Here is a 16,964-nt window from a genome sequence, read left to right as displayed (position 1 = left end):
TCAGGAGAGGGACCATGTTCACCTGCGGGGCAGGGAGGGGCGGCTGTTGGGGGGCCCTCACGCTGTCGTCCCTTTACCCCGCCGTCTCCTCCCACAGCCCCAGCCGCTAGGTGGGGTTCTCCGTGCCACACGGTCCCCCCCCCACCCCGCCCAGGGCTGGGCACCGCGGCTCGAGCCTCCCACATGACGGGTCCCCAGGCCCATGGCCATCGCCACTGGGGTCGGCAGTTTATGAAGCTGGGATTCCATCAGGGATGGAGTCCAGAGGTCAGAGGTCGGGCTGGGGTCACGGTGAGGCTGTCCCTGCCCGGAGTGGGACTGACCAGAGCAGTCAAACAGGCGAGCGGGCTGGCCGAACCACGCTGCTGGGGCACTTGTCCCACTCAGACCACAGAAGGGACCTCAGGGGACCTCCAGTCCAGCCGCCGCCCACGCCCAGGCTCGCCCCGCGTCCCCTCCTTAGCGCCCCTCGTGCGCCTTCCACACACGAGCTCGCCCAGCTCAAGCGGGACCTGACGCCTCGGGACACCTCCTGTCTGGCTCTGCCGGGGCCACACTGCTCTCCGCACCGCGCAGCCCTTTCGGGACCTTAAGCCAGGGCTGCCACCCCACAGGCGTCTTCCCTCAATCCCCCACCCGGCACCCGGCCCTGGAGGTGCTTGAGGCTACTCTCTGGGTGTTGAGGCTACTCTCCTACTGCCCCCCAGACTGCCGCCTAGACAGAGAAGCTGCCCCAGCGTCCCAGCCATCCAGCTCCTCCACGGCCTGCAGGCCCTGGTCTCCCCTCCCCTCTGGCCTCCTCGCCTGCGTGGAGGGGGCTCCCAGCTCACATCCTCACTCCCCTAGGGCTTCCACTCTGCACAGAGGCTGCCTGACCCCCAGCCACGATCCTGCGTCTCAGGCGGGGACGGGGACTCCATGGGTCCCTGGACCCAGAGGTCTGGGGAGGCCGACTCCCCGCAGCCCCCCAGAGCCAAGCTCGTGGCCGCACACACACCCCAGCCCTGCCTCCTGGCCGTCTGGGTGAAAGCAGCTTTCCCGGGTGGCAGCGCTGGGGCGGGAGAGGGCAGGACACCAGTGGCCGCCGCCCCGCCTGCAGCAGGCTCTGTGCCTGCCTTTCCCTGCATGTCCCCGTGTTACGGGAGGAGCCCCGGGCAGGAGCGCACGGCGGGTCAGGACCGGCCCTGCCCTCCAGATGCTTTGTGGGAAGGGACCTGGGGGGCTCCTGCCTCTGACATCCCCCCTCCTGCCCCTCCTGGGGCGCCTGCCCTTAGAAGGCCTGGCCCACTGCCTAGTGGCATTCAAATGCCCGGCCCACTGCCGCTTCCCTGCCCGCCGTCTTCTAGGAATAAAGGAGCTGGTTCCGGCTGGGGCTGGCCCACGGATTCTGCCCACTAACGCCACCCCCACCCGGCTCCCCCAACTCATGCCCCCTGCAGGCTCAGCCTCCCCTGGGTGCCCTGGGCTTCACTTTGCTCTGCCCTGTCCAGCCTGCGCCCAAGCCTGGCTCGGATATAGCAACAAGGAGGTGTGGCCCTGCCCGGACAGCAGGACTCTGCAGATGTGATGCCCTTTCCTGGGGGCAGGCAGCAGGGGAGGGCGAGATGGGCTCTGAGCCAGGCCTGGCAGAAGCCATCGATCTCGGGATACCCCCCAGCCTCGCCCTGCTCATCCGTAACCGGGTGACAATAACCCCGTGTGCGTGTGGCACCGTCTCTCAACCCTCGCTGAGCGGACGTGGGCACAGCAGAAAAAAACACCCACTGAGGGTCAAGCAAGGGGAGGTGCTTCCCTCCTCCGGGGGCGACGGGCTCCCCATCGAGGGAAAAGTCCCAGGCCCAGCCGCGCCCCTGCTGCCCCGGTCGTCCGCCTGTCCGCCTTCCCCGCCCTACGGTCACTCGCTCATCAAATCCGTGAGGCCTCCTGGCAGGTACACCGCCGGGGTCCAGCCCTCAGGCAGAACGTGCTCAGAGAAGCACAAGGCCGCCAGCCCAGCCGCGCCTCTGCACCCCTGCGGCAGGTCGGGGGCGATCTGTGGACACCACCCACCCCTGGTGACCAGGGCAACCCTGATGGGGCAGCAGGTAAAACCCAAGTTCGAGCCAGGGGGAGGCGAGGGGCTCAGCCTGGGATGTCGGGACGGGGGTCAGTACCAGCACGACGGCCGCGGCCGGTCCCACGAAGGCATACAGCAGTCCCCCCTCCAGGGAGAGCCAGCAGCTGGGGAGGGAGACAGGCTGGTTAGCGGCCAGGCGTGAGCCCCCATCCAGTCACACCCTGGGCACCACCAGCTTCCCAGGAGGGCGGCGTGACGCTGAGAAAGGGCAGGAGGAAGCCAGGTGACCGCACGTTCTTTAGCTTCAGAACCCACGGGAGCCCCCAGGCAGCTGACAGACGAAGTTTACGGATGAAGAAGCAGGTCCAGAGCAGGGGACCACACAGCAGAGGGCCAGGCCGCCAGAGGAAGGGACCCTGACCGTCCCCCTCCCCCGACTCTCCCCCCAGGCCTGGGCTCCCCAACTTGCCTCACAGACCCTCCCCAATCTCACGTGCAGACCCTCTTTCCTGACGTGATGCCAAAATGTTGGGCTGGGTCCCCGGCCTGGACTTCCACCCACCCACTCAACCCAGGCCCTCTGCATCAGGGCCCCTGCTCACACCATGACCTGGGCCCTCCACCAGACTCGGTCACCAGCCCCAGCCTTACTTCCCCAAATCTCCTGGGCACCACCCAGGGCGTCCACAGGAGCCCTGAGCCCAGTGAAGGCTGCTCGGTTTCCTGCACGGCCACACCACGTGCCAAGCGCACAGCTCTCCACCCTTCAGAACCCGGCTGCGACACCCCGCCTCCTCCTGACGCACCCCTGAGCCCGGCAGGCTGGGTGCTCCTTCCTGTCATCCCTGGGGACGGTGTTCGTACTTCCTTCCCAGTACTCACCCCACGGGTCCTCATTCGAGTGTAGGGGGCGCCTCAGGGCCTGGTCACGTCCTGTCCCCCTGGGGCTCTGCAGTGGGCCAGGCCTGCGCAGCCCTGCCGGCCCCTCCTCCTGGCTCTCGCTGCCCGTTCTTCCCCACATCCACAGCCATGGCCCCCTAGGCTTTGGCTCCTTTCCCCCCGTCTTGGGAAGCCACACGGCCTCCAGGATAACCCTGAGCTTCCTGGCTTGGCATTCGAGGCCCCTGGAACTGACCCAGCCGACCCTTCAGGGCCTCAGTGACTTCATCTGTGAAACGGGCGCCCCCACCTGCCCCGCCTGCCCAGGGGCCATACAGCCCCCCTTATCCCCACACCGGCGCAGGGGCGCATCCCCTATCGTGCGGATGGGGAAACTGAGGCTCTGAGAGGCTAAGGCATCTGTCCAAGGCCATGGAAGGAGGAAATGAGGCTCCAACCGCCCCAAGCCCTGTTTCTCTTCACCCCGCTGCCCACTGCCGGGAGGAGCTGGCTGATGGGAGGCAGGTGCCTCCCCAGGGCCCGGCCTCCAGCTCCCGGGGCCCTCACTCTCGCCCAACCTTGACTCTCTCATCTGTGAGATGGGCGCCCAGCCAGCCCTCACCTCCTAGGGCAGGGGGAGGGTCTGGGGGAGCCGTGCGGCCTCCACCACGTCCCCACCGCCCCGACTCACTAGTTCATCGTGCTGTACCCTCTGGCCTTGGTAAATCCCACGGAAATGGCCACGACCAGCGCAGGAAGCCCTAGGGGAGGAGCAGAAAGAAAGGGTCGGTCTCCCCACTGCCCAAGGCCCCGCCTGTCTCAGGAAGGGGAACAAAACGCACCTCTGAAGCCCCTGAACAGAGGGTGACACTGAGCATGTGAGAAAGGGGACAGGAGGTGGACAAGATGAGGACCCACAGAAATGGGGGGGGCGCCGGATCAGCAAGTAAGATGGGACGCCTGGCCGCGTCTGAATTTCAGATAAAAAATGGGAAAACTTTCTATCAGAAGTATAGCCCCAATACTGGATGGGGCGTCCTCATACCACAGAGTTATTCCCTCACCTGACATTCAAACACAACGAGGCAACCCCTTGGAGTGGAGGCCTGGAGGGAAGCTCAGAGGAGAGAGAGCTGCCAGGGGCCAGGAGGAGGGCCGGGTCAGAGAGGGGGGCCCCGCCGCCCATCGGCCCCGTGGCGCTCACCCCAGCCCAGGCACAGGAAGCGCTTGCGGACCAGGCGGTTCCGGAGGCGGCCCGTCACGGCCATGTAGGACTGCCAGGCCTCGGTGAGCACCCAGCAGAAGGAGGACAGAAAGAAGAAGTGCAGGAAGGCGGCCACCAGCGTGCACACCACCTGAGCGGCGGGAGAGGCGGAGAGGTGCTCGCTCACCCGACCCCGCCTGCCCCGGCGACCCCGCCTGCCCCGGCGAGGGCCCAAGTCCAGCGTCCGCACAGTGACCTAATCAACTCCCCAGGTAGGACGCCAGCCAGCGCTCACCCGCTCCACCACCCTGAGACGGGCTGTGGCACATCGCGGTCCTGGTGGGTGCTTGCACGACTCCACCCACCAATGCCAGGGACAGACACCCCTCTCCCTGGCTTCCTCACCCACTCACACATGCACCGAACGCCGCAGGAGCCCACCCAAAAGCCCCGGTGTGAGCCCACCCGCTCAGCAGCTGGTCCCCCGGAGACCACACGGCGACAGCCTGGTACCGATGGTGGGCCGGGGCCGGGGCTTGAGCGGGCTCGTGTCAAAGCGCCAGTCCAGCTGGAGGCTACAGACACCGAGTCCCCACCCCTGGCCAGGTGACGGGCCCCTCCGGACTGAGCCACGCGGCTGCTGCGGCCAAAGGACAGCAAAGGGGTCCGCACGGCTGTGGCACCCTCCTCCCTAAGCTTCTGCGTGGAGGCTCACATCACCGCCACCGGCGCCCCCCAACCTGGGATGCGGGGGCGCGCGCGGCACAGCACAGGCCGCTTACCTTATTGCGGGTCTGGGTCTGCCCGATGAGGATGAGAGCGTTGGAGGAGATGATGGACAGGCAGAAGTTGATGAGGATGACGGACCGCTCTGAGCGGATGTACCTGTGCGAGAGGGTGGGCGGCCATGATCGGCGCCCGGAAGGGTCTCAGCTTCACAAGAACCGGGGTGCTGTGGCCACTAAGGCCCCCGCCCCCTCCTCCCTGCAGGCACCGCTGCCAGTACCAGCACCGTCATCCCCACCATCTCCAGCTCCACCACCACCACGTTCCCTCTCAGGGTCGCCTACTCCACGGGGTCCTGAACACAGCTCACAGGGAAGGAGGTGTTTGAAGACCGTGGGCCAAAACCTCAGAACCACAGCTGCCTCGGGGGAGGGGCTGGGCCAGGGGGCCAAGCACGCCTCCAGGGGATTCAGGACGGATGGTCTGGGCAGGGGCTGGTGGGGGGGGCACTGGATGTTTCCGGGTCGCTGACCCTCTGGTGCCTCTGACCTTGGGCAGGATGGGGTGGTGGGGGGCAGGAAAGCAGAGGCCACCCCTCCCCCAATGGCCACATCGACCCCTCCTCGCTGGCCTCTGGCTGACATCGTGCTGCCCTTGGAGCTGACACACTGGGAATCCGGCTGGGCCCAGCGGGTGGCTGCTGGGCGGGTGACCTTGGCTTGACCCTCCCTGTCCTACTGTCCCAAACCCCTGCTCCTCCGGGCCCAAAGTGGGACGCTCGGGGGAAGGGAGTCTGTGCACACGTGTCCCTTGCCCCAGGGCTGGTGACCGGCAGCGACGGGGTCGCCCCACACCCCAGGGGCCAACACTGGTCAGACAGCACCCAGGGCACAGGGGTCTGTGAAGAGGCCTTGTGGCCTGGGGGAAAGGGTGTGGGGCCGGCGGCCCGGCAGAGACCCCCATCCTGACCCTTGACCCCGGGCTTGGGCAGTCACCCTGCACATCCACGTGACGGAACAGACAACAGGCAGGGAAGCCATGATCTTGGGGTCCCCGTGGTCACGGGGCAGGGTGCTCAGCTGGGGAGTGGGCTCGGGGCGCACCTGCCAGCCCCTGTGAGCGGTGGTGCGGGCCCAGCGCCATGCAGGAGCAGGCAGGCCTGGCATCCCTGGCCTGCACCTGTGCCCCCGCCATCAGCGCCACGCAGCCTCCACGGAGCAGCCACCAGGGCGGGCGGGGTGGTGGCGACGACGGAGTGACAGGTGCTGCTAACTGGGAAGCTGGGGAGGAAGGATGCTGGGTCCCCGCCCCCCACGGCTGCCCTTGATGGGAGAAGGGATGCGACTCCACCCCAGTCAGCCCCTTCCTGGGAAGTGCCTGCACCGCCCGCTCCCCTCCCCCTCCGCTCCCCTCCCCCCTCCCCTGGCCCGTCAGAAGCAGCACCTCCACACGGACACGTAGATGATGATGAGCATGAGCAGGGTGAGGGACGACACGCCGCAGCCCACGATGAGCGCCACCGACGGCACGATCGCCTTCTCCATGTTCTGGTGGGTTCCGGAGCCGGGGACAGAGAACAGGGTGAGGGGGCCCAGGCAGACATGCAGACTGAGGGTCCTGCAGGCCGTGGGGGACGCCGGGGGAGCCTTCCCCCTCCACCCCTGCATCCTCCGCAGGCGCCCCTGCCCAGCAGCCCTCGGCTGCCCTCCTGCAGCGCTCTGAGCCCCCCCCAACGCCAGCACCTTCTGGCCTGGGCTGTCCCCGGCGAGGGGTCTCATCCCCTGCTGAGGGCAGGGTCTTTGTCTGTGCCCGGCCCCAGCCCCACTGGTAGAATGAGTCGTGTGCCCAGCCTGGCAATACGCCCCCCTACCAATCCCAGGGAAGGACTCCCCCACCCTGAGTCACAGGTGAGGTCACGGAGGCAGCAGGCCCAGCGCCCCGCCACGGACAGCTCTCCCCGGCTCCGTGGCTCTGCAGTTCTGGCCGCGGGCAGAAGCCACCGCTCTCTGAAAGGGGCCCAGAGCTCCAGCTGCATCTAACGGGGCACTCAGCGCCCACCCCTCCAGACCTGGCCCCTCCCTGACAGCCGCTCCACCCACAGCCTGCACCAGGAGCTCATCCACCTCCTCCCTCCAGCGGGGCCCTTCCGTCTGGGCTGGGCCTCTGCCCTCCATGCCCCCAGGCCAGCCCCCGGACTCTTCCCCAAGCAGGAGCCAGTCTCAGAGTCTCCCATGCCACCCCACCACGGCCCAAGCTGTGTCCGAAGGCCCCAAAGGCCACCAGGTCTGGCCCTGCCCCCCTTCAGCTCGTGAGACCAGCCCCCCGCACTGGGCTGCCCCCTCGTTCCCACTCCGCGCCTGGCTCAGCCATGCCCTCTGCCAGGAAGCCCTGCCCAGCCGTTGCGTGGCAGTGCCTCGGGCCGTTCTGGTCTTGTCCCCTCTCAGAGGGGCCAACGGACCCCACTGCTCCCCACCACGTGGCCCAGCGCAGCCCTAAGCACCGGCTGGTCCTTGCTTACGCATCCCTGTGTGCCCCGCGACGTGACCGCGTGAACCACGGCCACACCACAGCGCAGTGCCCGGCACACACGGCAGGCGGACCGCGTGTGCTTGCTGAGGAATCACCCAGGTCCCTCTGTGTCCAAAACCCAAAGACAAATGGAGGGACTGGAGAGAGCGAGTGCCCACCGCTTCCAGGGCTGGAGATGACGGGAAAGCTCGGCCAGGGGACAAGGGGCTGCTCGTGGGCTTCCCCGCCCCAGAGCTGACACCTTCCTGCCCGTCCCAAGTCTAACTTGGCCGACACCCTTCAGACCCCCTGCTGACCCCAGCACGTGGCAGAGCGAGACTCCCACCCACTTCCTAAAGCCACGGTGGCCCTTTCCGCCCTCAGATGCGACCTTCCACCTTCCTTGGGAGCCTAAGGTCCCGGGGCTCCTGCACAGGGCACCCCAGGGCCCACCCCACTTGACACAGCTGCCTCCCCCCCACCACCACGGTGATCGTGCTGTGCTCTCCATCCGAGGCCTGGACTGCCCTTCCCCACACCGGAGGTACCACCTCCCGCCCCCAGGTCCCTCTGCTGTCCCTCTGTCCCAGCCGTGTCCCATGGCTGGGGGTGCCTGTCTGTCCCTGCAGCCCCGCCTCCTCATGTCTGTGAGCCCCCCGTGGGCAGGCCTGGCGTGGACGCTCGGTCAGTGTGACTGGCTGGATGAATGGAGACCAGGAAGGCAGAGGCTCCGGGAGAATCGAGAAAGTCGTTCAAGGTCACCCAGGCATCCGCGATCCCCGGGGGCCTGGCCCGGGTGAGGCGCCAGCACAAACTTCTGCGTTTCCATACAGGCGGTTGGAGGGCTCCGGGTTGCGGCCAGCACCCCTGAACTCACCCGGTAACCTCAGAGGCCCAGCCAGCCACGCAAGTCATGGGTGGCCGAGTAAGTGGCTCAGGCCTGCTTCGTGGCTGGCTCCGGCCCCGACCTCGGTGGCCATCTGCCTCCATCTGCCCTCATTAGGCCTGGCAGCCGCACGCCCGCCAGCTCGCCCACCTGCCCTCCCGTGCCCTCCTCCTCCTCTCCGCCTGGCTCATCCGTCACTCCTGACAGCCCTAGCCCTGCAGGTTCTCAACAATGTGGACAGGGGTGTCAGGGATCTCAAGGTCTTGTTGGGAGGGCTGGACCGGAGACCTTAAGGGTGAGAGACTGGTCCCAATCCACACAGAGATCAGGCAGAAGCAGGCCGGCCTCCTGCTGGAGACTGGCTCCCCAGCCAGGCTCCGAGCCACCCCAGGGCCTTTGCACATGCTGGTCCCGCCACCCAGCGCTCTTCCCCTGATCTTCACACGGCTGGCTCTTCTCTCGCCTTGGCTGTCACCTCCACACACAGGCTCTCGCTGGACATCCAATCTGAGCCAGCCCCTCATCTCTCTGCCCGCCCCCTTGTCTTGAGTCTCTTCAGGGCACCAGCCCCTCCCCCCCCCACCTTTACTTGTTTGTCATTTACGTGGTTGTTGTCAGTTTCCACCACGTGAATTCCCTACCTGCAATCTTCTCCCAACTCTTACATGTCTCATGTGCCCTAAACACTGATTTCCTTCTATGGTGCTGTCTTTATCCCGTCTGCGCTCCAACACCACACGTGGCTCACAGCTACCCACGCGAACGAGCCCTACGCCAACACTGCCTGACCCCTGACGCCGGGCACACGCTGAGCCTTGATTCCGGTCAGATCAGTAGCCCAGTTTCGGGCACGTCACAGAAGCGATGCCTCCAACAACTACGCCTTACAGACTGTTTACTACACGCCAGGCTGTGTGGCTGCTGTAAATACCTCACCAGGTTCGGTCCCCACCAGGCTGAGGCAGGTGGCCTCGCCCCCTCAGATGTGACTCAGAGCAGTTACTCAACCCTCCGTGGTCACAGGCCTGCAGCGGCACAGCCGGGACCTGACACTCCGGCTGCACGCAGGCGGGGGATGCCTGCGTCTCATCCTCCTCCACTCCATGCCCACGGATCTAACCCTTCCCTGGCTCCTGGGCTGTGACCACAGCACCCCTTCTCTTCCGTCCTCTCTGGGGGCCTTGCTCTGGACTCCGGTCCCGAGACCACTCCATACCCCGAGATGCCAGCGGCCTCTGCCTGCTCAGACCGAATGCCCACGCCCCACGCACACACCCGACTCCGCGGGTGGAGACGGGCAGCATCTGCCCCCACCCACAGCCCAGCTCTCCGCTGCCACCACCCCACCTGCTGGTGGGTTATTCTGCCCTCATGCCTGCTGGGATCCCTCCAGGACCCAAGCCCACCACCTCCCAGCCACCCAGCTCCCTGGACCTCGGGCTGAAGCTCTAGCTCGCCGGGCCCCCGCCCTGCCTGCCCGCCGAGCTCCACCCGATCTTCCGCTTGCTTCTTGCCTTTCTCCCCGTCCCTGGGGCGACCATCCCTCCTCCCCGCCAAGCCTGCTGGGAACTCCTGCTCACCCCTCAGGGCCCTACTCCGCACCTCCTCCTCGTGCCCGTCTCCCAAGCTACTCCTGGAAGGAAGGAGGCTGGCGCTGAGCCCCCAGAGCATCCTCCCTCCAGCCTGGGCTTGTCTCCCCGTCAGACCCCGTGCCCCTCGAGGGCCCAGTCGCAGGCACTCAGAGGGGTTGGCACAGCGTGATGGGCTGCAGGCCAGCAGTCTCCCTCTCCCTCTCGGCCCTTGCCCACTCAGCATCTCTGGGGCCAGAGCTGGCTGGGAGAAGAGAGGAAGGTGGCGATGGCTCTGAGAGCAGGTGAGCACAGGCGAGCAACCCAGCACAGGCCAAGCCCCCCCCCCCCCGCGCCCTCCCAGCATGCTCCTCTGAGCCACGCCCAGGCCTTCAGGGGGTCACAGGGTCAGCCAGAGCCCACTACTGTGCCATTGCACAGAGGAGGAAACTGAGGCTCCCAGCGGCCAGGCAGCCGCCTGCCCTTGGTCCCAGGGCCAGTGGGTGGCTCTGTGGCCACTGACGGCTCCCGAACCCTCAGACTCAGCTGCCTCTTCTGGGATGTGGGGATGGGGTGCCCCGACCTGCCAGCCTGCGTCTCACCCTCCCGTGCAGATCAGGCTGACACCAGATGCCCCTCTGACTGCAGCTGCTGAGCGCCCTGCCAAGCAAAGCCTTGAACCCTTCAGAGACCAAAGCTCTGCCGGCCCATCCTGGCACAGGGCTCCCGTCCGCGCACCCTCAGAGGCACCGCTACAGGTCAGCCCTTCCGAGAAAGGCCCCCTGGGCATCCCACTCCTCCACCCCCGAGTTCCACCAGCGTCAGCTGCTCACCCCTCACCCAACACGCTCTCCATGCCAGGTGGCCCTGGGCTCAGCCCCCAAGCGGGATGCCACCTCTCGAGGATGCAGTGGCCCTGCCACGCTCCAGGCCCCGTCCGGGAGGGTCCCTGTCAACCGGCGAAGCCCTCGCAGCCACCCGGAACGGCATGGGGCCATTTCCGTTCTACAGGTGAAGAAACCGAAGCTCAGAGAGACTGAAGGCCAGTCTAGGGTCCCGTGTGCAAGGGGCAAGCCTGCATTTCAAGATTCGACTGGCACTGACCTCCTACAGGCCAGACCCTGGGTTGGGAGAGGGCATCTGGGCATGTGTCTGGAGCCCCCCCTGCCCCCCAAGGAAGGGCAGCCCCCAAGGTGGGCCCTGCCCTGCTTGCTCCGGCCTCGCAGGGGACCCAGGAAGTCCCAGCCCCACTGGTTGCTCCCCTGTGCAGAAAGCCATCTCCTCTGGGGAGCCCCCAGCATGGCCCCGGCTGCTGCCTTCAGGGGCGGGTCCCCAGAATCAGTAACACCGACAGTCCTGTCACAGGGACAGCCTGAGGGGGAGGGCACACTGGGATCTGGGCCAAGACCACAGACCCCTCCAGCAGAGTCACCCCAAGACTCTGAGCAAGCCCCCCACCCCAAGCCTCGATTTCCCTGCCTGTCGATAGAAGGGTTAGTGGCAATGACCTCTAAGGTCCTGTCCAGCTCTGACCCTCCAGGGGATCCTGGCTGACAATATCGCTCTCTCCCCCCACGTCTCAGAGGACAAAGGAGGGGGGCAAACTGTTCCCAGAGAGGCCTGGGACCATCTTCCACATGGAAACTGGGGTTCCATGAGCAGAGAGCTGCGCTACCCCCATCTGACGAGGGCCAGCCACCCCAAACACCCCCAGATCGGTGTCCCACTCCCAGTCCGCCCTCCATATCTGCCGCCTGAGGACACTTCCACACCAGGCCGGGGCCAGGGGCCTCAATGAGCAAAGACCCCTACCCTTTCCCTCCTCGGGGGGCCTAGTGACCCGGCTGGGGGATCCGGCTTTCCTAGATCCAGCGAGTGCGGCTTGGCCCTGGGCAGGAGCGCCCACCAGCCCCAGTTGGCCGGCCCCGGCCAGCAAGCTGGCCCCAGATGCTGTCGTCATAGAAACTGGCAGCCCCCACAAGAATCACGAGAACAAAAAGGAGGCCCCTGAGATGATGGGGCCTTCCTGGGGAGGGCTGCCAACCTGGGCCAAGCCCAGCACCCTCTCCACCCCCGGGACCCGTACTTGGGGACGCAGCTGCCTCCAGAGCCCACGGTCCACTTGGGGTGGGTGGGGAAGGACTCCAAGGAAGGTGGCAGCTCCTCCCCCTCCGTGTCCCAGGCAGGCCAGGAGCCTGCAGCCAGCTGGGGGAAGGAAGCCCACTAAGTGAAGGTGTCTACCCGCCTCTGCCAGGCCAAGCCTTCCTCCAGCCCTAGGGCCGGGGGCCCAGACTGCCCGGCTCCCCTGAGGATCGGCTTCCTCCAGGGTCCTAGGCCCCCAAAGAGATTGGGTGGGGGACTCACTCACCCATCAGTCACTCTCTGGGCCCCGGCCTGGCTCCTCCCAGGTCAGTCCCCAACTCCACATCGCCACCCACTCAGCTCCCACCCGCCCTCTCTAGAGGCCCGGGCCCCGCCGGCCAGGCCACGGGGGGCGGCGGGGCGCAGCCGCCCTTCCCCACGCCGGCCCCGGAGGCGACAGTCGGCCCCGGAAGCCCCCGCTCCGCGCGCCCCCGCCCCGTCCGCCCGCCCGCCGCGCGCCCGGCTGGGGTCTCACCGCGTCGGCGCTGAGCTGGGCTAAGATGGCGAAGGTGGAGAGCCGGTCACAGAGGCAGCGCGTCCGGAGGGCATCGAGGGGCACCGTGCGGCAGCCGCGCCACGACCAGGGCCCGAGCTGCGGGGGGGCGGGGGAGGAGGGTCTGGGGGGCGGGACACACGGGGGGAGGGGAGACAGGGGCGGCGTGAGCGGCTGCCGGCCGCGCCCGGGCCCCGCGTCCCCGGCCCGCGTCCGCACCTGCGCCCGCCGCCGCGCGCGCCCCGCCGGCCCTCGGAGCCCTGCGCCCCATGGCCGCCGCCGAGCCACGGGAGAGCGACTCGCGGGAGCGCGGGCCTGCGGGGCCGGCGGGGTGCCGAGCCCTGGCCCCGCGCCCGGAGAGCGCCCCGCCCCAGCGCTGGGCCGGGAGGGGCGCGTGGGCGCACGTGGAGCCGGGCGCCAGCTGGGGGGCGCGGCAGCCTGCGGTGCGCGCGCGGGCCGGGGCGGGATGAGGGGCGCCTCTGCGCCTCCGCCCCCGTCCCCCGCGTCGCGCTGGTGACCTTGGGACCACCCCGCTCCCACAGCCACCTCCCCCGGCCCCGATCGGCCTTCTTCCCGCTCCCCCCCCCCACCCCGGGGGTTCGGGGAAGCAGCCTGAGCGTGCCCCCTGCCGTCTGACCCAGGGCCCTCCTGCTGTTTGCCGCTGGGGTGGCTCTGGTTCCCTTGAAACCAGCGCTTTTTAGGGCCTCAGTGCGCCGGACTGAACTACTCTGCGAACCAGTCGCTGTTGATCTAAGTCCCCCACCCCCATGCCGGCCCACTTGTCTGGCAGCGTCCAGCCAGGCGCGCCCGCAGAAGGTGCCCATGGAGTGCCCTCCCCAGGGCCCTGGGCCTGCAGGCTGGAGGGCTCCAGGCTGGAGACTGAAACCGCTGTTCGGGAGCCACAGCTGGGAGTGGTCTCCTTCTGACCCCAGGGCCGAAAAAGCCCCCTCAGCCCCCAAATAACTCAGACCCGGTGTCTGCCCCGGGACTTTGGGGGAGAAATTCCAGGTCTCTGTGGCAAGGGTCCACCCCCCGCCCGCCCTAGATCCCTCAGCCCCAGCCCCAGAAGGAGGGAGCTGTCAGCCTGTCTCCCCCATCCCAGGCCCTCTGTATGGAAGGCGGGCTGGGGGTGTGCACTCCCAGGGGAGCCCTGACCCCCACACTCTGAGCGGGTGTCTGCTCAACACCTGGATTTGCAAGCAACCATCCTGGGCTACCTCCTGGCTGTGTCACCTGGCAAGTCAGCTACCGGCCCTAGCTTCAGTTTCCTCATCTCTAAAATGGGGAGGAGACGGTCGGGAGGTTGACGGTGGGACACCGTAAAGGCCCCCCTGCCCCCCAGCCCAGCACCTGCAAGAACGTCTTTAGGAAAGCTTAGGGTCTCAGCTCTGGGCATCCCAGAACCCAGAGCTGCTTCTGTTGAATTTGGGATGTTATAAATCTCCTTTCTGAGCTTCAGGCCCCAGGGGAGAAGGGACACACTCTGGGCCGGTGGAGTCTGCTTTTCTCTCTTCATTTTCCCCCCAAGGGAAGGGCCTGCCCCTGTGTTACAGAGGAGAACTGAGGCCCAAGGTGACAGCTAGGCAGAGGCTAGGCCCTGGCTCCGTGGGGTGCATCAGGGCTCTGTGGCATCCCTCTCACTAGCACTGGCCCCTGAGCCCATGGGGGCCAGGGTTTGGGGGGCCCAAACCTCATCCATCGTAGGGGCCCTCATAAAGAATGCCACGGGAGGGCCCCCGGGGCTTCCACCTCTTCGGCTCCTGATCATGCCTCCACCTGAGCCTTCCCACCTTGGCCCACCTGAACCCGTGCTGGCCCCGGGAGGAGCCGAGGTGTGCCTGACTACACAGCACAGCAGTGCCCAGGCAGGGCCAGGGCCAAGGCCACAGCCTTGACCGCAGCCCCTGGGATGGAGGCCAGGGGCTCGGCTGCCTGTGTGGTCCCACCTCCTGGGCCGCCATCCCGCACACCCGGCGTCCCTGGCGTGGAGTGGAGCAGAAGTCAAAAGCTATTAAGGGCCCGGTAGAGACCTCTTCTCCCCTTCCTTCCTCTAGAAAAGAAGACCCCAATGACCACAGAACCAGAAACAAGACCTGGGGGATGGAAGGATCAGGAAAGGGAGTGCGGGGCCCTGGAGAGTCCTGGGAGATCCAGCGTGGTCCCCCCGCACCCTCAGCTGTGCTACGCACATCGCACTCCTGTCTCCCCTCATCCCCCAGCACTACGCAGAATGGGCACAGAGTGCTGAGCCCCAGCTGCCCTTGGTCCCTCCCGGCCCCAGAGCACCCCATTCTCACTCCTGGGGTGCGCGTGCAAGCCACTGACCAGACGCCAAGATGGCCAAGGAAGTGCAGGCCAGGAGTCCCCAAGACCCAGGACGCTCCGGGGAGGAGGCCTGTGGGCTGTTCCGGCCTGGAGACAGCGCCTCCCTCTCTCTCAGGCTTGTCCACAACATTGGCCACGTGCCCGCTCCTAAGAGCAGGAGTCTGTGGCCGGCCGGTCCTGGGTTCAAATCTCAGCTCTAGTGTTCTCACAGTCCAGCCACGACGCTGCCTCAGCTCTCCTACTCTGAGTGGGGGGGGGACCCCGAACCCATCTTTTCCGCCTGCTGAAGGCTGCTGGGAGGGTTGGGAAGGGACAGCACCCCAAGGGCCGGGGTGAGGGGAGTCAGGCTGGCTGGGGCCGGTAGGCTGGCAGGTTCCCAGGCAGTGCTGGCGGGTCTGCAGGGCGCCAGGCTGACGGCTGCTGGCCACCTCCTGGGAGAAGTCCAGCCCAGGCTGCTGGTTCGCCCCACAGGACTCCTGCTATGGGCACCAATTAGCTTATCAGTCTCCCAGGGGGGGCGACAACAAGGAGCAGGGCCCACCCTGCTAACGGGTTCGCTGGGGCCTGCCCCTGCAGCCTCAGGCCACGGAGGGCACGAGGAGGCATCCGCCCCTGGTCCAGAGGACCAACTGCTGGGGCTGGCAGCCTGGGAGGTGGGCAGCTCCTGGGCTCACCCAGACCCTGCAGGACCTCTGCAAGCTCCCTGGCCTTGGCCCCTCCCCACTCCATGGTCCCCCTGGCTCTGGCAGGCCATTGACACGCGACACAGGGACAGGGACCCTCTCCTCGTCCCCTCCCCCACCTCACCTCAATATTAATCGCTTCCTGTGCATTTTATCATTTAATCTTTGCAATAATCCTCAACTCAGCTGTGTAGATAGAGAAACTGAGGCTCTGAGAAGTGGTGTGATTGCCCGAGGCCATGCAGCAAGACAGCAGGAGGGCCAGGATTCCAGTTTTTTATCTGTCTGACCAACCTACAAGGCCTACAGTATTTGAGCCACTGAACTCTGCAGAGCAAATCTGAAAGGGACCCTCAAGGATGGCCCAAGGCCCAGACCAGGCGGAGGCGGGGGGCCTGCCTCAGGCCCATCCCACACCAGGGCAGAGCTCGGTCAATGGAGCTCTCCCAGGCCATTGGCTGTGCTTTCTGTGTTGCGCTGGGCATCAGTTGAGGGCTGGCTGGAGCAGGACAGGTGGTCCTTGACCCGGGGACCCTCACTTGCATCGTAGGCGCACCCTGACCTGGGAGAGGTCGGGGACCCTCAGCCCTCTTTCTTCAACAAGACCTCTAGGACGTATCCTCTTATACCCACAACATCTGGAAGTTCTTCACTGTGTCTGACCGAAATCCCTCCTGCTGCAGGCGACACCTGTTACCATCTCTGCAACACGGGCAGGCTGTTCCCTCCTCACACACTCCCACATGTGGGAGACCATTGGTCGCCTCTCGACTGAGCTTCAGAAACTTGGAATATCTGGGGCACAGAGCCACGCCCCCTCCCAGGCCCAGGCCCGAGGAATCTGGGTCAGTGACACCCACCTGCGCCTCCCCACCCCCAGGTCCAGGGCGAGAGAAGGAGCTGGAGCCGGGGCCCCTGCCAGCACGAGGAGGGCGGGAGCCCCTCCCTGCCTGAGTTGACGGGAGGTTGCAGGGGGCCCTGGGCCCCTCAGATCAGAGCTCCCAGAGAAAGCCTGTGCCTCCCCCATCGACCGGGGCCCCCAGGAAGGTCCAGCCATCACCCACCCTCTGCAGGCCACCAGTTCCTCACCACAGGCTCCTCCCACCCTGCTCCTAGCAAAGCCCCCGAGTCACCAAACCCAAGGGACAATTTCCCGTCCCTTTTGCTCCACTTCTGAGCTCTGAGCTGGCACCCCTCCACACGGGCCCCCACTGTGCGTCCTGACCCCGAGCTGAGCCCTGAGTTTCCTCTGCCGCCCCCGACCCCTTGGACGCCTTGGGGTCAGTCCTGAACACACGGTGCATCCTCCCTCCACCACCACGCCACCCTCACCCACCCACCTCGCTCCCTGGGCAGCTGCCTCCTGCTCCGGCCTCCCCGGCCCCAAGTGCTCCTTGAGAAAGTGTTAGGCCAGTCACCGCCACGGTGAGCGCGGCCCCTCCGGTGGCTGTCTGTGCCCTGCACACCGGCCAGCTGGGTCCGGCCTGGACGGCT

The 16,964-nt window shown here is 66.7% G+C and overlaps 1 protein-coding gene across 1 annotated transcript in view; it reads right to left on the bottom strand.

Moving 5' to 3' along the window:
• The window catches only part of ADGRB1 (adhesion G protein-coupled receptor B1), a 69,299-nt gene that overhangs the window by 15,762 nt on the left and 36,573 nt on the right, over window positions 1-16,964 (bottom strand). The window contains exons 17-22 of the mRNA XM_027078008.1: window positions 12,445-12,586; window positions 6,309-6,412; window positions 4,922-5,024; window positions 4,140-4,290; window positions 3,627-3,696; window positions 2,154-2,220 (exon numbers count right to left, since the gene is read on the bottom strand). Of these exons, the coding sequence (XP_026933809.1) occupies window positions 2,154-2,220; window positions 3,627-3,696; window positions 4,140-4,290; window positions 4,922-5,024; window positions 6,309-6,412; window positions 12,445-12,586 (637 nt within the window). The remainder of the gene's footprint in view (window positions 1-2,153; window positions 2,221-3,626; window positions 3,697-4,139; window positions 4,291-4,921; window positions 5,025-6,308; window positions 6,413-12,444; window positions 12,587-16,964) is intronic.

Source organism: Aethalodelphis obliquidens, unplaced genomic scaffold (genome assembly GCF_003676395.1).
Source record: "Aethalodelphis obliquidens isolate GAN/ISIS:26980383/991018 unplaced genomic scaffold, ASM367639v1 scaffold41, whole genome shotgun sequence".
Lineage (NCBI taxonomy): Eukaryota > Metazoa > Chordata > Mammalia > Artiodactyla > Delphinidae > Aethalodelphis > Aethalodelphis obliquidens.
The sequence above is the reverse complement of the archived record's forward strand: the minus strand, read 5'-3'. Positions and strand labels throughout refer to the sequence as shown.